The following is a 24,941-nucleotide window of genomic DNA, read 5'->3' as shown; positions in this document are numbered from 1 at the left end:
TAGATCTGATGGGCCTTGTTTAAAATTGGACTTGTGTCTTCCGCAGTTTTACCACACTTCTTAAGTGGCCTATCTTCCCTTACTCAATCTGGTGGTGTTTACCTTGTTTAATGGCTACCGGTGTGGATTAGGTACAGGTCTTCTTTAGGCATGCCCCACTCCCTTCAGCAATGTGAACTCACCTTGATCACCTCCTGTGAAAGATGGGCATGGGTCTCCTTTAGCCGCGAGATGGCACTGTGGCACAGGCCTCCCACCACAGCCATTAGTGTGTTGAAGTTCTGAAGCTGTCGAAGTTTCTGGATTAGCAAGAAAGGAAATTGAGTAGTCATTACGTTGTATATGTGCTCTGTTTGGCTCTTGCAATACAGAGAGGGGTCTTGTAACCCTTGTCAAGCTCAGCAATATTAACACATTAATCAAGCCATACACCCTACCCAAATTCTTACATTACTTTATTTATTTATTTGAACATTTATATAGCACAGAAAACCCAGAGGTATCTAGGCGCTTGATCTCACGAGATTGGATACAGGCATATAATTTAGCTTATTCATAAATGAGTGTTTCCAGGTGCAAGGTACAATACGGAAGTGAGAGTCACCATCTTGCATTCTTATCATACAAAATTATTTACAGTATTACATTTTTTACAAGGTTTACACAGTATGAACAAATATACAGGCCCTAATTTGTTGCAAGAATTACAGGAATTACATGTTTCTGCATCTGGAATCCTATGCTTGGTGTGAGATCATAGGCTAGATGATAGTTGGCTCAAATATTGATTGAACAGCAGAGTTTTAAGGCTTTTATGGAAGGACCACAAGAATGTGTCAGTCCTCAGTGTTAATGGCAGGGTGTTTCAGAGTTTGGCTGCATCACTGGGAAACTAGAACTGCCAGCTTTCTGTCTCCTATATCTCGGTGTAGAAATTAGGCTGGTGTAAGAGGACCGTGTAGATCTGTTGGATTGGGTTTTGGCAGTTTGATTGCTGAGGTATGCTGGGGCATTATTCGGGAATCAATTGGGAGTAAGCAAGAGGACTTTGAATTTCATTCTGTCTCGTACTGGCAGCCAATGGATGTTGCGTCTAGTTGATGAGATGTGTTCATGTTTGGGTATGTCAAGTGCTGTTCTGATTGCATTGTTTTGCACAACCTGAAGTTTGCTAATGTTTCTGGCATTTAATCCTGCAAAGAGAGAATAGCAATAATCAATCCTAGAAAGGATCAGTGCTCTTCCCGGGGTTATACAGTTATCAGATCAAAGGAAGGGTCTGCTGGCTCTAATTAATTTGGACGTGTATGCTGCAGAAGAGACAATGGCATTGACCTGTCTTGTTAAGGTAAGTGTTGAGTCAATGTAAACACCTAGTGTTTTTATCTCCTTGGCAATGTTGATAGCATTGCCGTCAGTGTTGAAGGATTTATAGAGTTGTGATAGATTATTTAGTTTAGATTTGCTCCCTATTATGAGTAATGCAGTTTTCTCATCATTGAGACATAACCCGTTTTGCGCCATCCAGGCTTGGAAAGTGAGATACATTTTATTGAGAGTGTTTGAGTCAGTGTGGTAGGAACCGGTGATAGGTAAGAATATTTGGGTGTTGTCCACATAATTGGTATACGCGACACCCTGTTTGTCTAATTTGTTTCGAAAAGATGCTTGGTGAATACATTATATAATGTAAGCGACACGCAAGCATCTTGAGGTACATTACAAGAGACGAGGGTTGGGATGGCTGCTGATAAGGCTGAGAAGGCCCTAATAGTACGATTAGAAAGAAACAATTCAATCCTTTTTATGGCTTCGGGGGAGAATTGAGCTGCCGTTGCTAGATGGTGGCAAAGGATTTTGTGGTTGACCAAATCAAATGCTGCGGACAGGTCAATCAGGAGGAGGATACAGAGATCCCCTTTGCCCTTGATCTATTCCATTTGTGTTTTTAGATCCAGAAGTGCTGTTTCTGTTCCATGGCCCAGGCGGAAGCCGGACTGTCTACGGCCTAGGAGATTGTTGGATTCCAGAAACTTTTGCATCTGTAGATAGGCTACATGGTCTAAGATTTTTAGTAGAAATGGCACAGTGGTGATGGGTTGGAAATTAGTTGGGATGTTAGGGTCCAATGTTGTTTTTTTTAGCAACAGTAGTACCCAGGCTCCTTTTAAGTCATCAGGCACTTTGCAAGAAGCAAATTAACTGTTGATAAGTGTGGTGATGAAGGGTGCTAACTCATTGGCACAGTCTTTAATGAAGGTGGCAGGGCAAGTGTCACCTTTACATCTTGATGGTTTAAGTCCTTTAATGATTTTGATAGTTTCTGATGTCGACAAGTGTGAAGGCAAATTTGTGTGTGATTTGCTGCCCTGTAATGGGGGCATCTGCTGGGGTCGAGTTGTGGTAAAGTTTAGTTTTCATGAGCTCAGTTTTGTTTTGAAGGAGTGGAATTTTGTCCAGCAAGGCGTTTTGGATATTGTAGCACTGTTGCTGATCCTTGATGCAATGGTCAAGGGTAGGGGCAGGCGATTCCAACTGCAGAAGTATAGCGAAGCATTCCCTAGAGCTAGATTGGGCATTCTCAACTCTCTGGTGATAAGAGTCCCCTTTAGCTTTAATAGTGGCTGCCTTATATTCATTGGCTCAGGCATGGAACTGGGCCTTATTTGCAGTTGACAGTGTTTTTTTCCAGTTGCATTCAGCTGACCTCTTGGCTGCGCATAAGGTTTGTAGGTCTGTTGTGAACCAGGAGTTGCCGTGTGCTATTGGTTTTGCTTTCCTAGCACTTAGAGGAGCTACTTTATCAATAACTGCTAGGATAGTTTTGTTGTAGAGGGTGACTAATTATGTAGGATCCAAATGGGGCAGGGGAGTGTTAGTTATTGGGAGCAGGAGGGGTAGAATATTGTCTCGGTTGATGTTTTTCTGACTTCTTGATGGCAGAGCTGATGTGAGAAGGATAGTTTTGGTAGTAATAGCAGTAGAGAAGAGGATGGTATTGTGGTCCGACCAAAGACAGGGGGTGTTGGCTAGGATGTCAGTGACACAATTGTTGTCAGCAAGCCAATCTAATGTGCGTCCTTTTTCATGAGTCGGAAGGGAGATGCGATGTGTGAAGACTTGGGTTACCATCGAGTTAGCGAGGAGATATGCTTGAGAGTCAAGGGGGTCATTCAGGTCTAGGTTAAAGTCACCCAGAATAATTATTTTCGAGAGGGGTTTTGTGTTGGAGGCTAGGAGTGAGGTGATGTCATCTTCAAAGGAAGGTACTGAGCCTGGGGGGTCTGTAGACGATATGGAAAATAAGGGTATAAGTGTGCCTGAGGGCCATTTTCAAGGAAACTACTTTGCCTGAAGGGAGGATGTGTTCTGCAGATATCCTTAGATCAAAGGTGTTTTTAGCGAGGAGAGCTACTCCTCCTCCTTTATCGGTAGCTCTGTCTTTTCTGTAGATAGTGTAACCTTCCGGGATGGCTAGGGAGATGGCAGGTCCTGAAGCTTTGTGGAGCCATGTTTCCGTGATAGTGGGGATGTCTAAGTCGTTGGTTGTAATGAGGTCTGCAATATCTAGGGCGTGGGCCGGGAGCAATCTAGCGTTGATAAGAGCTCCTTTCAAGTGTATCATAGTGTCAATACGGTCGGAATCGTTAGTGTTCAATTTTGGGGATTTAAATTCTTTTTGCTTGTCTCTTTAGGTGTGAGGGTTGGACTGGTAGAATTTCAGTGGCCTCAGAGGTATTGCAGTGATTGACATTTGGGTGGGTTGAGGAGGAGGGTGTCTGGTGACTATGTGAGGGTGATTTCTTACTTTCGCTAGTGGGTAAGGTGTGTAGTAATGCCATTTTAAAGTGCGGGTGAGTATGTGAAGCTCGTCGCTTGCTCCTCAGAATGGTAGTGCATGGGGCTGATTGTGGGAATGACGCTTTCCCATTGTACGCTTGGGTCTTCTTTTAAAATTAATTCATACTTTTATTGATTATTGAGTGCAACACAATGGGGGTCATTACGAGGTTGGCGGGAGCCGTGCCGGTAAATACTGGCACGGCTGCCGCCGGAGTCATTAATTGTCAGGCGCCCGCGAATAGGCAATTACCAGGGCATTGCAGGCCCGGCGGACCCAGTAATTGCCCATTCCCAGGCACCGGAAAATATTTCTCCCCATTCCCATTTGAGTCCCATTGGACTCAATGGGAATGGGGAGGACGGAGGCACCGGCACCATTCATGAATGGTGCCGGTGCCTCCGTCAAGGTCTGTGAGCGGGTGCCTTTCCGTGGGCTAAAAGGCACCCGCTCACAGAACTCGTAGTTTGCCGATCCAGAAACAGCGGTACCGACAAGCTTACCGGTACCGTTGTTTCCAGACTGGCAAACTTGTAATGAGGCCCAATGTGCATGTTAGTTTGCTGCTATTTCCATTACATGTTATATTTGCATATCTTGTCAAAAGCATTCTACAACAGGGCTTTCCAGCCTTAAACAATACCCGGCTAGTTTAGCATGATAACATGTAGTATAACAGCACTGACATTGTTCAGCTTTAATGTACCCCATTGCAGCCGGGAAGGGAAACCGAACACTGGGGTTAAGCAGTACCAGCTTAGGCATACAACAATACAGAAACTTAACTAAACTTCTTTCTGTGGAACTTACACAACACTTGTTCGCTATTCTTTATGAACTGCTGTTTCAGATGCAAGATTGTTACACACTATGCTTATATTCAGAAATATATAGGTCACGAGGATGTTGAACTCCCATGTTGGTCTATGTCACTATGATCCCCCAGGATGGCGTCTACCTGACTTCAACAGAAGATTTAATTATTAAAAATAAGATGTTATTCAGTTTGATGGCAGGTCCTTTTCATGGTTCGAGTGCACTTTTCCAGGCATGCCTCCACATACTTCTGCCCTGTTGTTTTGCAACCGGCATTGCCTACAGCTTGTCCTGCAGTAGTCATGCCTTTCCCTGAGGGTGTCCACGCCCCACCACTGTATTTTCTCATCCAGAAACAGAAGGAAGAAACTGCAATTACCCCGTTTGGCCATTCAGTCTCCCTTCTTTGTGTTCTAAGCTAGTACTACGCCCACTGTCCACTGGACGCACTGATATCCTGATGGCAATGGGTCGTATACAAGCACTTTCCCATTCAACATGCTGCAATGGTGAAGGAGCACGAAACTGCACAGTTCTAAAAATCAACTGTCCTTCAACTGTCCATTAACATGCTATTAGTTCCTCAGAAATTATTCTAAACCAATGCAAAAGGCCATCTGGGTTCCACGAAAAAAACAATTAATAGTCATAAACCACACTTCAAAAATAGTTTAAAGGGCGCTGCCATTACAAGAGTGACTTCCAGGGGCACTGCAAAGTCATTGAAAAAAGAAGATCTTAGGAGAATCCGTTTGAGGGAGAAATAGTAAGAAAAATGGGCAAAAAAAGAAAACATTTAAATTCATGAAGATAAAAATAAAATAATATACTGGGGAATATTCTCATTAAATAATGCAAAAAAGGCAATGTGGAAGATGGCTTTTAAAATAAATGGCATCAGCTTTAGAAAGGCACAGGTCAACTTATTCTATAAAGCGACCTTTGCGTTTCATAAGTGATCCCCTTCCTTGTGTCTTGGCCTCACCTGGGTCACGTGGATGAACTTGGTAAACACCTCTGCTCTCTGCTGTGACGTGGGCCGGTTCAGGATCATCACCTGAACCCACTGGGAGATGCTGTTGCATAGGGTGACTGAGCGCTGCAGCCCAGGGTTGTCTCGAACTGAGCTGCTCATCACATAACTCTTGTAATCCAAGTGCTGCCAAGGAGAAAGTACAACAGAAAGCATGTCAGAAGATCCTGGGGAGAGATCGTCCAGCAGAAGCCCCATCACGCTCTGGCATCACTTACGACTTACAATTTTGGAGCCATCCTCCAGCCCAAGAGCATCAACCCCGACATCTCAGCCATCCTTTACACTGTTGACTACAAATAACTGAGCTGCAGTGTCTGAACTACCACCTTTTACAGCTTACGTTTGACAGACATTACAATTAAAATAGAGCCTTTATTTCCACATAGCGCCTGTTCCTCTGCATTATTGGATGTGCGCCCCTCAGCTAAATCTGTAAGCAAGATAGAGACTGAAATCCCTGTCACAGAGTCATTAGCAAACAAACAGCCCTATCACTAAGCCAACCCCTTTTTACAGAGGCTCAACCTTTCCCCAGTGGTTTTGTGGTCCTCAGAACCTTAGCCCTAACCATCGGGTCCTACTCCTAATTAATTAAATCATCAGCAGTCCACAGTAGGTGCCACTGAGCTACTGAAGATCCCAGAAATATAACTATGAGCCATAAATTACATTTACATTATCATTTTCAGTCTCTTCATTGCAGACTACAGATTTCCAGGACCTTATAGCCACCACCATGGAAGAAAACATCTCGACCGATGCAATGCGGAGATAAAAATGAACACAGGCAGAATACTGCCCCAGTATTAACTGTTTACATTTCTTCCTTACGAAGGAGAGTGTTGGGAACAACATTGAAGTACATATTTTAAGCCAACCCTATATGCAGATTGTTGTAACTAGCTGAAGTCAAATAAACTGTTCTTGAATGACCAATGAAATATATAGTTTAAAACGATTACGATTTTGTTTTGATGCACAACCACCTCCTCTACTGCATTGTTCATGAAATGAAAACTTCCTGCCGATACCGTACTAAGCTAACCCAGCATGCCTCAATCTATCTATACCTGTTAACAGATGAGGGAATGTTGGTGTTGCCTGAGTCATCAAAAGATCCAAAATATGTGTCTGACATATTCAGAAGGCTAACCATTTAGCCCCTCATACCATTCTCTCCAGACGTATGCTCGATACACTCAACTTGCCTTCTCATGGCAAGGACAGCCATGACCAGTGTGCGTTCCATCGTAAGGTAAATGCTGAAATTACTGTCTCTTCCAAGTTATGTGCCTGGTTGCTACATATATTCATATAAGAGACTGAGTGGGCTCATTTACTCAGCTGCATGCCATTCCGCTATACTATTGAGCTTGTGTAGCTGACTGATCAATACACTATCTGCTTACAAACAAGGGCGTGAATGTTTCTCTTCTTAAAGTGATGCAGAGTCCTTCTAGAGCAGGGGTCTGCAGAGGGTCTTATCATACTATAAGGAAGCGTTTGCATGCAGACATTTTCCTCAAACTGTTTAGGACCAGCAATGTTCTCTACTCGTCTAGGGTAGATAATGTTCTCAAACATGTATGTGAAGTCCTCCTTTAATTTTGGATCACCCAGCCTCTTTATACCAGATGTGGAGCCCTAGTTCAGTATTAGATTAGCAACCTTCAATCTCAATGACCTTGTGGAGTCGTCCTGCTCTGTAGGGCCAAAGCAATTCTGCATCAGAAATGAGGGCCCATACTACAAAGTAGGACCAGAGATGTTCTTCATCAAGGATGTGGTTTACGCCTGTGGGGTAGGGATAGAGTGGCCCTCTTTGAGAGTTGCAAAGCGCTCCTGCAAAGATCACCATCACCGATGAGGAGCCCCCATATAGTCTAGAAGCAGTGAGATTGCTCTTAGGCAGTGTGAAGTCCTACATCAGAGGCGAGCGTGGATGACCCTTGTCCAATGTAAAGCCGCTCAGCGCCAACGGGTGTCTGTAGAAGGCTCCCCTGACATGAGGCTTGACTATCAAAGAGCCACGATGTTCACCTATCCCGTACTCTACAGTAAATCATATCTGCATTGCAAGTAAAGCTTGCTCGTACATGGCTGAAGATAGCACTAGAATAGAGCCCTTACCGAGATTTTGCAGAAAGACTTGAACTCCAAGAAGCTGAGGTGATTGGCCATCTCAGTTGGCTCCAGATGATCGAAGAGCAAGGACACTTTCCTCTTCTTGTTGCAGTTTGGGGTGCTTTGGCATGTCATCTTACGTGTCCATTCTGTGGCAATGCTACGAGTGACAGTGAAAGGAAGTTAGAGACTAGAATACATCATGTAATATTGCTAGCTGAACCAAACAGAAGGGAGTCACAGGAAGAGTGAAACGGAGCTCAAATATGGTGAACACCACTACAATCCTGCAGGGGTGCTACTCAGTTGTATTTTATTTGAGAATAGGGTGTAAATATGTATTTAAGTTTAGCACAACATGCTGGCTTGAGATCACTGGCAGTACTCCTTTACATCGGTGCTTTACCACAATGCACACAAGTATCCCTAAATCTACAAGAATCCATAACTATTGAATGTTTGGTCTCTCTGCAGTTTTTGATATTAATGTTCTAGAAAAAACATAGGAAATATTCATCAGAAGTGATTGCGCAAAAAACATCAGTTGCTGGAAATATTACAAATAATTCTTCAAAATAATATTACACTATTACAATAAAATCTGAAATACTATTTTTGATTGATCGCTTCTTCTTATTGTTCACCATCCATATTACACAGAGAGAGATGAGACATGGCCAATGCATTTCGGACCAGATGGTCTTTCATCAGGGCAGACTTTAGAGAACATACATATACTGCAAACACTACATTACAGAATTAAGCTTAAAAAAAATGTCATAATACCACCAGAAAGACTAAACACATATACCTGCGTGAATGCGTTTTCAGGAGGGTTGGAGTTTTTGGTAGGGAAAGAACCGAACCGCTGTGCACCGTTATTAGTTTTGAATTGAATTATTGCCTGCAGCCTGGCACATGGTTAGTCAGAGAACCAAACTCCAGGGTTCTCAGGAGTTTGCGTACTGGGTGAGGTGACAAGCCTTGTTGTTAGTTGGCGCTGGCAGTTCGTGGTTATCCACTTTCTGTACGGTTTGGCTTAGCATCAGTTATGCGTGAGTAAGTAGAGAATGTAGACACATCAGTCAAAGGTTGTTTCTGTACATGTTTTTTAATGTACTCAAAAACACGTGACAAGTTCCGGCAAAAATTGCCATGTGGGTGAAACAGGGAGCCGACGCGCGTTTCGACCGTAGTCTTTATCAAGGCTGTGGTAAGTGATGTGCTGGGGTGAAAAATAGAAATGCACGATTTGGCGGCGCAATGGTGGAAAATGAAAAGCAACATTTTAGGGTTACAGCATAATCCTAAACCATACATAGGCCACATGGTTATATTGCACAGAAAAACATATACACATAATTGGTCAATTCAGTTGATTATGTTCATATATAGCAGTGATGTGCAGTGAGCATAGGTGATTGGCCTTGCCAATGTGGTGTGATTATTGACGTCGGAGGTGTTAAGAGCAATACAGGTTGATAGTCATTCAATAATAGTTGTTCAATTGAAGCATGAAGAACACAGTACCAAGGAAAACCGGGGGAAGAAAGTGGGAGGAAGAGGATAAAACGGGGAGTTAGAGCTTTTGTAAAGCTGCATTGAATCAATGTTTAGCAAATAGGCAAGGAAGCTGGTGCTTATCTGACACAAATAGGGTGACATGGATGCCAGAAGAACGGTATAGAGGTCCAAGGGCCACCCTGTTAGGGTGCCTATTGCAAGCTGGATAGCCTATCTGCAAGTAAAATGCGGTTTGGGAAATTAGAGAAGGTGGTGGGGTTTATTGATGCAGTTACACATTTAGATCTGGTGTGAGCGATATCCGCTGCTAAGCATGGTACAGCAATTCGTTAGGAGGGGAAGGGATCCAAGGTATTGCTGTTAGTGGTGAGTCCTGGTCAGGGCTGGGCTGGTGGTAGCCTGGTGGTCAGTAGCTAGAATCTCAAGGTGCTAGTGATTGGGCTGCATGCTGGCAGGGAGCTGTTGGAGAATCCTGTCCATGGTGACAGAATGCAGGTCTGAGGTGCAGGCTACCACGCTGTAGGTGGTGGAGTGGTCTCGTGGCTCGTTGAGTCCAGTAGTGGCCTGGGAGGCAAGATTGGTGCGTGAGGTGTAAGGTGTTCGCTATGTGGACCGGTGGGTCAGTGCAAGTGTGAGGTGTGGGGCGCTCCCATGAAGCGGGCGTTGGTGCATTCTGTCACCATGGACAGGATTCTCCAACAGCTCCCTGCCAGCATGCAGCCCAATCACTAGCACCTTGAGATTCTAGCTACTAACCACCAAGCTACCACCAGCCCAGCCTGCTGGTCAGTAGTTCACCACTAACAGCAATACCTTGGATCCCTCCCCCTCCTTACCAATTGCTGTACCATCCTTAGCAGCGGATATCGTTCACACCAGTTCTAAATGTGTAACTGCATCGATAAACCCCACCACCTGCTCTAATTTCCCAAACCGCATTTTATTTGCAGATAGGCTATCCAGCTTGCAGTACGCACCCTAACAGGGTGGCTCTTGGACCTCTATACCGTTCTTCTGGCATCCATGTCACCCTATTTGTGTCAGGTAAGCACCGGCTTCCTTGCCTATTTGCTAAACATTGATTCAATGCAGCTTTACAACAGCTCTAACTTCCCCCTTTATCCTCTACCTCCCACTTTCTTCCCCCGGTTTTCCTTGGTACTGTGTTCTTCATGCTTCAATTGAACAACTATTATTGAATGACTATCAACCTGTATTGCTCTTAACACCTCGACGTCAATAATCACACCACATTGGCCTGGCCAATCACCTATGCTCACTGCACATCACTGCTATATATGAACATAGTCAACTGAATTGACCAATTATGTGTATATGTTTTTCTGTGCAATATAACCATGTGGCCTATGTATGGTTTACGATTATGCTGTAACCCTAAAATGTTGCTTTTCATTTTCCACCACTGCGCCGCCAAATCGTGCATTTCTTTTTTTTTTTGGATAATTTATTTTCAATATAGATAAGAAAACATCAACGTATAATACAATATTGTTATGTACAAAGTCATAGAAACAATAAATATAACAATGTCAATGAAACAAAACTCACCCTAAACCCCCCTGTTCACATCTCATAACCTACAAAATCAATTCAGTACAGTTCCAAGAATTTCCCCCAAATCTTTGCAAACAAACCCATCTTGCCCTGTTTCCTATACAACCGTTCCTCCATAGTTGCCAAATTCCGCATTTCATTCAGCCACAATTCTTTGTCTAATGTAGCAACAGACTTCCAGTTTCTAAGGATAATCTTCTTACCCACTGCAGCTCCTCTAAAGAACATTTTTTTTGGCATTGAGTGAGATCTTCCAAAATGGAATCATTCCCCAGAATTATTGTCTCAAAATTAAAATCAATTGTCACATCCAAGACTTCTCCGCAAATACCACCAACATCATTCCAAAACCCTCGGACCTTCACACAATCCCACATCATATGTTCTATCGTACCATCCTCCTGAACACATGCCCAACATTCCGGACCATCCTTCAAACCTCTCCTCCACAATTTTTCCAGAGTCCAATAGTCCCTATTCAAGATCTTAATTTGCCTTGTCCGTTGAGTCAATCCCAAGGAACACAATTTGACATTCTCACACATCCTTGTCCAACTTTCCACAATAATATCCGCTCCAATTCTCCGACCCCATTCAATTCTTAAGCAATCATTGCTTTTATAATTAAGAACAATCTACCTGTACACCCGGTTCGCCAAACCGCCCTCATTCACCAATGGTTTCCTCGTAAAAAATTCCAGATTTAGACCATTCTGAAAATCAATCATACCAACTGCCAACTTCAATTTCCTGTAATCCGATAATTTGAATCCATCAATACGAAAATCTCTTTGTAAATCTCTAGCGCTTTTCCACTCACCCTCATTGAAGAAGTCCCCAATCCATTTGATACCACCCAAAAACCATTCGGGCCAGAAAAATTATTTGCCATTCAATTTAATAGAGGGATTCATCCATACGGACGCATTCGGATCCCTGTATGCATTCACACCCAACAAGACATTCAAATTCTTCCAGGAATCTCTCAGTGATGTAGTCAATATATCCTTTACTCCTTTCGATAAAGTGGTTAACAAAGCCCTTGGAGATAAAGGACCATTTGCACTATCCTCCGCCGCAGCCCATACACTAGGACTCGTTTCCATGTAATCTACCAAGAAAGCACAATTAAAGGCCAGATGATAGGCCCTGAAGTTTGGTACACCCAAACCACCTTTCTCTAAAGGTAATTGTAGCTTCCACAGACTCAATCTAGCTGGTTTTTTGTCCCACAAGAATCCTTGTATAAGCCTGTCCAATTCTTTCCAATAAGAAGCCTCAATATTCAATGGGACCATACTTAAGACATAGTTGATTTTAGGGGCTGACATCATTTTCAACGCATTGACCTTCCCCCAAAGCGATAGATTCAGTAACCCCCATCGTTCCAAATCAGTTTTAAAAGCCACAGTAATCACATTCATGTTCACCCTTACCAAGTCACAGATCTTTGGAGTGATCCAAATCCCCAAATACAACAACTTATCCGGACACCAACGAAATCCCAGATCAGTGACATATTTTTTGTTACATTCAGGGACCAATGGCAACACTTCAGATTTGTCCCAATTCACTCTATAACCAGAAATCTCCTGGAATGAAGTTAAAACACCCATCAACGTCGGTAACGATAGACGTAAGTCTCGCAGGACCAAAAGTATGTCATCTGCAAACAGCCATATTTTTTTATGTAAACCCCAGCATGAGATACCAACTATATCCAACTGATCTCGTATGGCCGCCGCCAAAGGTTCAATCACCAGAACAAATAATAAAGGTGAAAGAGGGCAGCCCTGTCTCATTCCCCTTTCTAGTCTAAAAGGAGTAGATCGAATCCCATTAGTATTAACATCTGCTGTCGGTTCCGTATACAAGAGCTGAATCCACGATCTAAAATTTACTCCAAAACCCAACTTCTCGAGCACCAAGAACAAGAAATCCCATTCCACCCAATCGAAAGCCTTCTCTGCGTCCAAAGAAAAAACGGCCACCTCTTCCGACTCGTTCGATGCCTTATTAATTGTATGGAATAAACGCCTGATATTGCTGGATGTTTTTCTCCCTTTCACAAAACCCAACTGATTTTCATTGATCAACTTCGGTAGAAGACCTTTCAGTCTAATAGCCATGATCTTAGCCAAAATGTTGTTGTCCGTGTTAATGAGACTAATCGGTCGATAACTCCCAGGAAGCGTATCATCCTTTCCCTTCTTCGGAAAGACAGATATCATAGCGTGTCTAGTCGAAGCCGGCAGTAGGCCATCAGCCAAAGAAGACACATATATATCCTTAAGTAGATTCAGGGCTGAATCTGGCAATAACTTGTAGAATTCTACCGGAAAGCCATCAGGCCCTGGCGATTTCCCAACATTTAATTTGGCGATAGCCGTCTTAATCTCATCTAATGTCAGATCCTCCTCCAATAACTGTGAGTCACAATCCGAAACTCTAGCAAGATTCACATAAATGTGGTTCGGCCATCCTTCTCTTGAATAGATGCCATTGATCGTTCAGATTCCCACATTTTCAACCTATATGCCAACCATTTATCACACTTCTCACCCTTCTCAAAATACTCACATTTCAGGTTATAGTATTTTCTTTCTGTCTTCTCCTCGATTATGTCATTAAGTTCTTTTTTTGGTTTCTTCAACTCAGTAAGACTATCTCTATTAAACGGGTCAGCCATGACTGCCTTGGATAAAACATCAGTCCTAATTTCAAGCTCCTTCTGTCTAGTAGCATTTTTCTTTCTCAATCCGCACGTCAAATTAATCAAATAACCCCTCATAGTGCATTTTAAAGCTTCCCATACTACCTCCGGCCTCAAATCGCCAGTATGATTCACTGAAACAAAAAAATCAATTTCTGCCCTCAACTTATCCACCTCCTTTTCCATTTTCAAATACGCATTATCCATTCTCCACGTAAATTGTCTCTGAACAGTACCTCCCAAGTCAATACACCATCAAGTGCGCATGATCCGTCAATAGGATCGTGCCCATCTCGCTTGACTTAAAATTCTTTGTCATTAAACCAGCTGTCATCAAAATGTCCAGTCTAGAGTAAAACGAATGCGCACCTGAGTAAAAACTGTATTCTCTAGCATGTGGATGTTGTAACCTCCAACAATCCCGTAAAGCATGTTCCTCTATCAAGTTTTTAAGAGAAACATAATGGCGATCACTATGCCTAACATTTCCCAGCACACTCCTATCCAAATCCTTATTCAAAACAGTATTAAAGTCACCACCAAGAATGATGTTATCCGAACCTAAGTCTTGAAGCATCTGCGCCACCTTCTTAAAGAACGAACCATCATCTACTGACGGAGAATAAATGTTACATAACGTCACTAAACAACCTTGAATATTAACCAGCAAAGCCACTATCCTGCCCTCACTATCTGACATTTCACGTACAATCCTCAAAGGAGTATTCCTCTTAATCAAAATTGCCACTCCTCTTGATCGAGATGAAAAACATGAGCCATAGACCCTTCCAACCCAACCTTTTCTAAGGTTACAAATGTCATCTTTAAGTAAATGAGTCTCCTGAACAAAACAAACATCGCACTTCAGCTCTCTCATGTGATTCATGATCTTTAGCCTTTTCTTCAAATTATTTAGTCCAATAACATTCCACGTAAGCACACGTAAATCATTAGCCATTTTCCCTGACCTACTATCAATAGCAAGTACATCGAATACATGATCCTCTACCAAATCAGAAAATCTAAAAATGGCTTCCACAAAATGTGAACAAAACCACCCCCCTCTGAAATAGAAGCAAGTCAGCAACAACAGATAAAAACTATACACTAGATATAACATTCTAAAAAGTCCCATGTCCCGGACACCCCTCCTATAAGCCTATGAACACCATCTCTAAAAACAAACCCCCCAAAATGTTCCCACGAGCCAACCGCTACCAAAAGTATTTCCATTCAACTATGACACTCATTCTAATAACATAGTAAATTGTGCAGGACATTATAGTCCCTACATCTCTATGAGCAAACCACTCACTAAATAAACTATCATCCCACCTCATTCATCACACATCCACCAACATGCATTGCGTACCAGACATCTCCACAGTAACCGCCTTAAAAAAAAAAAAATTTGACAAGGCACGTCCAAACATCTAGGCAATAAACAACCATAAACACCCCCATATTAAACATAACCACAAATACCTCATTAAAGGAAACATGCATAGAAATGCGAAGTATATTGAACACAGTCCCACACAAACATCATTGGTCATCTCCTACCCTCTAAGCAGCAGCCCTTGTTCAGTAGGGTTGGGTCGCAATACAGTCCAGACCTGATATTTGTCTCACATTACGTACCCATTTGATGCACGAACACAAACACCCAAAAGTTCTCAGAAACACCCAAGTATCATCCAAAAAGCATTCAAATATTTCGCCCCCCAATTTATGGTGTGATATATAACTCACCACAACATACATTGCGTATACAATCCCAGATTTAAGCAATGAAAATTATATAATCATGGCAAATGGAGGACTTGCACGGAAAAGAACAATCAACTTAGGAAAAATGTAAAGGTACATCCAGTAAAAATGAAATTATAATAAAATTGGTACCATGTCACAAGTAACCCATAGACACCCCCAGAGACCCCGCTAATATCCAAATTAAAGCATCAAGTATATAATAAAGGAGTCGTCATCACCTAGAAAGAAAACATGTTAATATCCAACCTCAATATTTTTAACAGGGCAGGCACCAACCACTCATGTCCCCATCTACCAGACCCAAGACAATTACATTTAAAATATTCCCCCGACTTATGAAAGCAGTGTGGAGCATTACCCCTGGCCTACTCTAATTACTAAAACTTTCCGTTAATCTTCAAGTTAAGATCCAAAATTGGAAACAAAAGGCTAGGTTATCCATCTAATGATATAATAATTGCCTCCCCAATCTAACCACATAGCAAAATACTAGTAAAGGAAGAGCATTTATAATCAAGGCACAAGGAGGTCCATAATCAGACCAGATCATAGTGGAAAAGGAGTGTAAACTCTACCAAATACTTAAATGCCTTCATGCCTACCGTCTATACGTAACAAATAAATACCAGCCAGTCATCAAATCTGGGTCCAATAATAAAGAAAAGGTAAAGCACCACCCCCATATTTGTGGTTCCATAACATACAGATGAAGACACGACTCCCCCCATAACTGCCATTACCAGCCCAAAATAAGAATATGGTACTATTTACCAACATTCATCATACATCAAAGAGTACCAGTAACACATTCCTCAATAGCATCGGTGAGTTTCATGGCCCAATTACATAACTCATGATAAGCTTCAAGTAGCCAACAGTGAAGCAGTAGGTATCAGTTATCAGTTGGAAGTCAGCAGCGACACCTCTGCTATATTGAACATAGGTAGGTGGAAGTACTAATATCTCCAGGCCATGAGATGTACAAGGAGATCAGGAGGAAGCCCGGGTTTGGTAAGTGCACATTTGCGGGCACCGGCAGTCTTGTAATAAGTACAGACAGAGCCGCTACTGCTAGTCAATCTAGGGAAACTGCATGCCACGTAGGGTACATAATTCCCCAACATCTTGATGCAAAGGGGACCATAAGTCATAAAAGTATTTTCCCAGTGTGAGTTCATGGCCAAGGGTTTCTTGAACCGGAATTATAGCCTGCACTTCTGTTGATAATATTCGAATCCCCCATACTGACAAGTCGCAAGTCCGTGGATCAAACCCTGCCATTGGGAGACGTGACCAGATGACATTATGCTGCTCCCTCAATGCATGTGACACCCTCTTAATCAGTTAGCAGCGCGGTGAAAGAACAAAACCCCAACTTGGATGAGACGATATGTGCAACTTGAGCCAAGGAGTCATAGGAGGCACATTGATTGTATGAAACTACATGCCCCGATGATCCCAACTTCAAATAATCCCAATCAAATCAAAGTGTCAAGTCGCACTGGGATATTGAAAGACAGATTAGCCGCACATTCCTCGACAGCACCCACGACTCACCGTCAGATCGTGGCACTCCTCCTATCAACTGGGACATTGTCGGTACACGCCACAGAAAGACCGGAACCATAAAACTGCAGCGTATCCCAGTCTCAACACGAATGTAGAGTGGCAACTTCCTGAAGCACGTAGGGCACGTATGAGGCACGTTACAAGGTGCTTTACTCCAATACTCAGGCCATATTATGGAGCATGAAACGAAGAATGCTGAATTGAAGTGAGTTACCTTTCAAAACATCACAGGGTTCCAAATCTTGAACTGTAGATGGTCGGCAGCGCCATTTTAACTAATGTATGTCAATGAAGGAAAACATTTTTTTTTTTCGTTTTTTGAAAAAGGTAGCGTTTGAAAACAGAGTAGTTGGAAGTATTAAGTGCATTTCTCTCTCAATGGGTCTAGCCATTTCAAAGCCTCATTGGGGTCAGAAGTGGATTTCTCACCTTCAGGCAAAGCCAAAGTCAATATGTTTGCCCTGTTAAGGACAGCCTTGACACCCACCAGTCTTGCAAGATCTTTGGCCTCTTTAAAGGACTTCCCAATCAATAAAGATTCTCTAGGATAGTCAGGATACACAAATATTTGATGTCCCTTGAAGTATGTGTTCCCCTTTCTCCTTGCAGCTCCTAGAATAGCTTCCTTTGTTCTGGTGTTCATTAGGGTAATCAAGATTTGTCTCGCCTTTGGACCAGCATTTTTCCCCACTATGTATAAATTGTCCACATATCCTGGGGTAATTTGGTCACAACCAAAACAAAACTTCAGTATATCCAACACCAACTGTATCAAATCTTCACTGGGACTTTCTTCCACTCCAACAAGCCTTACATTTTTATTTCTGATCCTCAAGTCTAACTCCAGTCCTTTTTCTTTACCTTTTTGAACTTCTTCTCTCAAAGTATTGTAGGCTCTAAAGCTCCCTCTAATTTCTGAGGACATAGATTTAGAACCATTTTCCAAGACAGTAATCCTACTATCCAAATGAGAAACCTTTGTGGACAAATCATTCAGTGAAGTCTTGACATCCCCCACATCCTTGGCCACTTTTCCCAGGTCCTGGGCCATTTTGAGCAACAAAGAATAAATATCTTGAGTGCTAGGTACTTCACTCATCTCTGATGCCGGTTTTGATTTCTTTGGTATGGAGTTTTCAGCAATTTCAATCTTTTTCTTGGTGTTCATAATCCAATATCATCAGTAGCAGGAGAGGGCCAGGAGCTACAGGATTATGCTGCTGCCTCTGCTGCCTGCATTCAAATCGTGCACTTCTATTTTTCACCCCAGCACATCACTTACCACAGCCTTGATAAAGACTACGGCCGAAATGTGCGTCGGCTCCCTGTTTCACCCACATGGCAATTTTTGCTGGAACTTGTCACGTGTTTTTGAGTACATTAAAAAACATGCACAGAAACAACCTTTGACAGATGTGTCTACATTCTCTACTTACTCACGCATAACTGATGCTAAGCCAAACCGTACAGAAAGTGGATAACCACGAACTGCCAGCGCCAACTAACAACAAGGCTTGTCACCTCACCCAGTAGGTTACCTGCGTGAATGGCTTGTTATAAATAATATCTAAATCATGTAGAAAAAGAAGTTAAAAAAGAGAGGAGCAAAAAAGAAATGTGTGCAAAATAAATATCTTAACAGAGTTCATACCGGGTATGTTTGCAACCATAAAGTCGAGAGATCAATTTGCATTTGTTATTAATGTTGCCAGCTTATATCAGTTCTTACAATGGTTTGTATTTTTCTGAGCAGTGCTAGCTGGACGAAGGGGACTCTCTTCCATGTCCTAGAAATCACAAACTAGATCACCATAAGGCTAATGCGTTTTAACAATTATATGCAACCAAGAAGGTAAAGATTCCTTGTCACTCTGTGTAAACCATCGGTTCTATGTCATTTCATCGACACTCGTTTTAATGATTGATGTTTTTCTGCGATTCTTTGGTGAAAAAACCATTCACATTTTTTTTACATTATTTTTGGGGGGTTCACCCCCTGAACCCTCTTTCATTCACCTAGTTTTCTATTCCCGACCTCCCCTACCCTTTATATGCTGTTTCCAATCCCCCCCAAAAAATGTCAAAAAGATTTTTTTCAGCAAACTTCTGTGGAAAAACACACTTCGTAAAAATGGGTGTTGATGATGTTGTACCAAACCATCATGCCCTACAGCTGGCCTTACATGAATTGCATACTCCACCAGTAAGTGGCTGTGATTGCACAAGCAGGGTTACGGAAGTAAATAATCCCTGTCTCTCAAATTTGTCATGCAAACACAGAGTATATTTTCGATCCAGCGATATATAAAAAGTCACCAAAAAATGAAATACCAGTAATGAGGTGGGATGGGAAATGAGTTTGAGCCCCTACCAAATGGGGTATGTAGAAGGCCAGATATCCTCCATTTAGAGGGAAATAGCCATACATCTGAAAAAGATGCCAATTATTTTCAGCGCATTTAAGCAAATTAAAGCCCCTTCCCCCTGAACCTTTCTACAGGGTTGAAGACGTATCTTGCAAAAGGGCTCTCAATTGATTCTCAAGGTCACTAGAGCTTGTATTTGAAAGATGTGCACCTTCTTTGAAGGTGTTCAGAGAGCAAAGGGAGAAAGAACCGAAGATCAGGGAGGTCAAGGCTGTGTGCGACTTTCAGATATGTTAGCCAATTATTCACCAGGACAATATCACATATTTGGCCGCATTAGAGCTGAGGCCCTAACATCCGCCATGCTGCTGATTTTGTTTGCTGCCCTTTCTCCCAAGACAAATCCCAAGTTTAGCCTGGCTATTTGGGACAGTACACAAGCAGGTTGCTGCTCTCTCAACAAGCCTATCAGAGGCACAAAAGAGGTATGGGCCTGCTGAGGATCCTATTACCAAGTGAGTTCTAATTTGGAGAACCCCTGATATCCTAGATTAATAAGCAATGCAAATCAAGGACCACTGGAAATCTATGGGTCAATACAGGCAAGGCTCGGGGCTGGGGTCTGGTTGTCTTGTGGAAGGGCTGGGGTATGCGTGGAGTGCTTAGTGGCATTTTTGTGGCTGGGACATAAGGGTGGGTTACTTTTTCTTACATGTTGGAAGTGTCGATCAGTTGGCTTTGGCTCTCACCCCCTTCCTCCTTAACAACCGCCCGGAAGTTAGACATCACCTCCTCCAGCTTAGAGTCCAGCTTGAACATTTCTGAGAATTGTGTGATCCAGAACCTGAAAAAACAAAAGAGGAGATGAGAGAGAAATGGGAATGGGTAGAACCTTCCAAATAAGTACAGAAGAAGGAGAGAGGGCGGTGATAGGCCTTCATGGAAATCATAAAATGCTTAAATAGGCTACTCTAGAAGAAATTGAATATGTAACTCTTTACAATAATTATGCGATTGTACTGCTTTTGATTTGGTAAATCACATAATGTTGACTTTAATAATTAAACTGTTCCAATTCCCCATAAACTCATGCAGACAGAGCTTGGGCTTCTCGGGGAGACAGGGGGGGGGCTTAGACAAGGTCCCCGGGTGATGCCTCAAGCTCCTCACTCTGAACTCTGAACAGAGAGGACAAAGAGGTCACCTCACTCCAGGAATGGAGCCACTTTTGAGTGCCCCAGAGAAGACAGAATTTGCTCCACGTCCGTCTACAGAGAATATGAGTCATGTTCCGGACTCCCATCTACTTCCCCAAGGGTGTAGCTTCAAGGGGGTGTAACAGGTTTGACCCAATCTACTTCCAGTGTAGTTGGTGTGCCAGAGACTAACAACGCACACCTCGGGGTCCTCACAGGAAGAGTGCTTCACTGTGCCATAGTCGCCTCAATAAACCCTTCATGGTTGCACTATCTCAAATGCACCTCTTGAGGTCTGGAATGCTCTGCCCTTGCACATGGTTCTGGGAGCACTGCAAGATCATTTTTTCCATCTGGTTCCCCCACATGATGCTTTTTCATTTATTTGTATTACTCTTAATTTTATCGGTTTTGAATTCTTGATTACTCCTTAAAGTATTTTGCACACTATAATTAATACACTTAAAAGTAAACTTCCACCTCCTTAATATTTATCCTCTGCCTAGAGAAGAGAGCCATATCAGGTCTCAAAGCGTGAGTAGGAGTCAGTGCATTCATGACTTTGGTGAAATGCTCAAAGCTTTCTGTTGTGCTCTCAATTATATTTTCATGTTGTGTTTGGCCTTAGTAACACATCAACTCCCAACATCAGTTGATTTTCTTATAACAGGCTCTAAGGGCTATCCAGCCATCTCTTGTCTACAGACGCCAAGACCTTCCTTAACCCAGGTGGCCCAAGAACCCAAGTTAGTATCAACTGATTATTAACCCCACTGGCTAGGTTCTAACTGACTGCTTGTGGGGGCCCAAAGGCAATCACCTTATGTATTTAACTCCCTCCGAAGATTCCTAGGTGTGACCTACATTAATTCCAGGTTTGTTGCAGGAGTTGTGGGGGAAGCCTTCAAGATACTCAAGCGCCACTCGGTCATATTCCTTTCATGCCCTGCTGTTCCTCTCCTTGTAGCTTTGTCACTCTCCCTTCCCCACCTACTCTGCTCTCACTAAGTCCACCCACCATCTTTCCTGTCTTCCTCCTCTGTGTCTCCAATGTCTCGCTCTACGATATACTGCCACCCTCTGATATTACTCCTTCCTACTCTCTTCTGCTAGGCTCCACAACACTAGTACTTCCCTCTCCACAGCTCAATTACTTCTCCTCTCTGCACTAATAATATAATACTACTCTCCCCACTTCTAATACCGGCCCCTCTCCACACTTCTACTACTCTTCCCTCTCCACACTAATACTACTCTGCCCTTATTCACACTGCTACTACTACACCCCACCTTGTACTGAGTCACCATCTTCCCACTTTCTGTCACCTTCCACTGACTCCTACTCTTTCACAACTATGTTCTCTCACACACACAAACCTTACATGCACACTCAAAACACAGCACCACTTTCTCTCATCAACCAACACCTCACCCTTTTTGCAAACTACCTCCACACACCTGTCCACAGTCCTTCCTCCTTCCGGTCTCTTGGTCTGTACCTCTGCCTCCTATGACCTGACCCGAACAACCCACACCTTTCCATTTCCTGCCTCCAGCTTTCTCTTCTGCCATTGGTCCTCCCCCACCGATTCCTCACACCAATTTTGCCTTTTCCTCCCTGGCCAAGATATTTTAATGATAGAAGAGGACATAAAAAGGGTGCTATGCCCCGCCACTTTCTGCCTTGCGGGTCTGCCAACCTTGGTCCATGGTGATGATTATAGGAACGTGGTTTAGTCTTGCTTGAGTTGATGTCAGGGAGCTGCGCCATGGGCCTTATCTCTGCATGCATTGGTGTCAGTTGGCGGTGCATAGTGTTCCTTGTCACTGAGTATGACTACCACTGTGCTGCATAGCAGTTCCCTCTCGCCCCCTGAAGTGGGCGGAGATCTCTTGACAGGAGATATCTGGCTGCAGGATCTGGTGGACTGCCATGTTGCGGATGAACTTCCGAGAATGCTGGTAGATGCGTTTTCCTGGAATGAGAACAAATAGACTGGCCAGTATCTTCATACAGAGGTATGGGGTGATTGAGTGGTACTGCCCAAGCACATTTTGGCACTTAGGGAGGGGACAGTAATTGGGGCCGTCCCAACTGGCACATTTCCCATCTGGGGTAGGAGGCCTCCAAAACCAGACTAAGAGGGGTCCCCATCTCTCCTTGACAGGGCCAGAGTATTGTCACATTAGGCAACAATCGCCAGCCATGCCAGCTTGTAGCGGCCCACCAGCCTGGCAGTTACCAGGGGCTTCAGCACCGTCACCAACCGTTATGGGAGGCACCTGATGTGATTATACTCATTAGCACCTTACCAAAATGTTCACGGTGCTGGGTTTTCTGGGTCAGAAGAAGGAAAATAGAGAGATTAATGCAGGATGAGCAAATTTGCTTACTTAAAAACCTACCAACCATGGGGGTGCTGTTGAGCAGCGAGTGAGGCCACTTGAGCCAGGAGTTCCATGACCCAACAGAAAATCCTTATATTATCCTATGTACCGAGCACTATATACGTGCAGACGACGGCCCCTGTGGATGTCTAAGACCTGGGGGCAGAGTACTATGGTGTCTCGAGACCATTACTCCTGTGTCGAAGTAATTTGAGACTGGTGCTGGGCGTCTTGGGGAGCTGCGGCCCTTATCTCTGATTCGAGGGCCAAGGTGGGTGCTTACACTCACTCTGCTGTGTTGTGTGGCTAGGGAGCCAGCGTATGGGAACATGTGAATTGGTACAGCTTACCACTGGGTACTGCCCTGGCACAGACAGGGAGACCCTCATTCTGGTGCTGATCAGTTGCAGACCTAGGCCCGTGGATCTGAGGTTTGGCTGCAGTGATACATGACTTTGACAGTGAACTACTGCTTCAAGTACGTGGACATAGAAAGTGGTGGTTGTTCTGACTACACCACAGTCCTGTTCTAGCCCATTGTGCGACAGAATTTAATTCTGCACACGTTGTGTACTGACTGGTACTTAACATGACCAGAGGTGCAAATAAAAAACATGGGCCAATGGACTCATACACAAATACTTCTTCCAAGGAACCCCCACAGGCAGCCTCGTCGCAGGCTGCTGCAGCGGCGGATGCACCTGAGCAGCGGCATGCACACCCAATAGTGGATCGATGCAGGCTGGGTTTTCATCAGTGAACTCCAAGTTAGAGGATCTCTCTACCAATATAGTTCACTGCATGCTAAGCTTGAGACAGAACGCGGCCGCAGCACACATGCTGAGACCAGAATAGGAGTTGCTGAGGAAAGACAATGAAATACAAAATGCTACCTCGCACGTACTCAGATCACTCACCAATCATACTGACTCTTAAATTAGGTACTCCCCCCATCCAGGCTCCTGGAGATAGAACCCTGCAACACTACAGAACATTGCGTTCTCCCAGATACTGACAGACAGTATATCTGTCTTCCTGAAGTGTAATGTGGAATCGGTATCTTTACATTACACTTTATGGGAGGCATTTTAGGTCTTCGTAAGAGGTGTGGCACTCTCCACGTCAGTAGGTATACTTAGCACAATAGGTAGAATTGATTGAAAACTAGGAAGAATAGTGTTATTAGAGACAAATGAGGAGACTTGGAGATAGGAAAGACGTTGGATTAAATGGAGAGGCAGGATAAAGAGTATCAAGGGATGAAGAAAGTGAAGAAAAAAGAGCAGGCGCTGCATCATCGGTTGATGGAGCCGAGAAAGTAGAATAGGATAGTAGGACAGCAGTACAGGTAGAGACAAATAGTACAGTGTTAAAGTTACGCAAATCGAGTCTAAAAAGTGTGTGAAGTGAAGTAGAGACCGGTAATGTAGAAGATATGGGAAGGATGGAGGTAAGGAGAAGATAGTGATCAGACAGATAAACAGGGAGAGATGACGCATCAGAGATGGACAGAGAGGGAGAAGCAAAAATCAAATCAAGATGACACCAGGAGAAATGTGACAAGGGGGTAGCAACAGGGGAGAGGAAATAAAAGTCCAGAATAGCAAGAAATGGGAGTGGAGAGTGAGTAGTAGCAAGATGAAGATTAAAATCACATAGAAGTACAAGAGGAGCAGTCAAAGGAAGAATGGTAGAAAGAAGGTTATCAATATTGTTGCAAAATGAGTTAATAGCGCCCCGGGGGGCGATAGATAAGTAAGAATGCGATATGATAGGGTTTAGAAAAGGTAGTAAGTGAATATTCGAATGAGGAAAATATGGGACGTGTAGTTGATGAAGGTGAGACAGTCACATAATTTGCACAATATAATATTCCTATTCCTCCGCCATGACCAGAGGTTTGCGGAGTATGTCAAAAGGAGCTATCTGCGGTGGTTAAGGAAACAGTTACTGTAGTGTTAAAAGAAGGCATCCATGTATCAGTAATACACAGAAAATGCAGGTTGAATCTCAAGAAAAG

General features: G+C 43.3%; 1 protein-coding gene across 1 annotated transcript in view; it reads right to left on the bottom strand.

Moving 5' to 3' along the window:
• Positions 1–24,941, bottom strand: part of LOC138566724 (RAS guanyl-releasing protein 4-like) — a 670,136-nt gene that overhangs the window by 281,136 nt on the left and 364,059 nt on the right. Inside the window, exons 5-8 of the mRNA XM_069644328.1 lie at positions 20,050–20,181; positions 7,824–7,977; positions 5,643–5,816; positions 183–299 (exon numbers count right to left, since the gene is read on the bottom strand). Of these exons, the coding sequence (XP_069500429.1) occupies positions 183–299; positions 5,643–5,816; positions 7,824–7,977; positions 20,050–20,181 (577 nt within the window). The remainder of the gene's footprint in view (positions 1–182; positions 300–5,642; positions 5,817–7,823; positions 7,978–20,049; positions 20,182–24,941) is intronic.

Source organism: Ambystoma mexicanum, chromosome 2p (assembly GCF_040938575.1).
Source record: "Ambystoma mexicanum isolate Mex_15411 chromosome 2p, UKY_AmexF1_1, whole genome shotgun sequence".
Taxonomy (NCBI): domain Eukaryota; kingdom Metazoa; phylum Chordata; class Amphibia; order Caudata; family Ambystomatidae; genus Ambystoma; species Ambystoma mexicanum.
The sequence above is the reverse complement of the archived record's forward strand: the minus strand, read 5'-3'. Positions and strand labels throughout refer to the sequence as shown.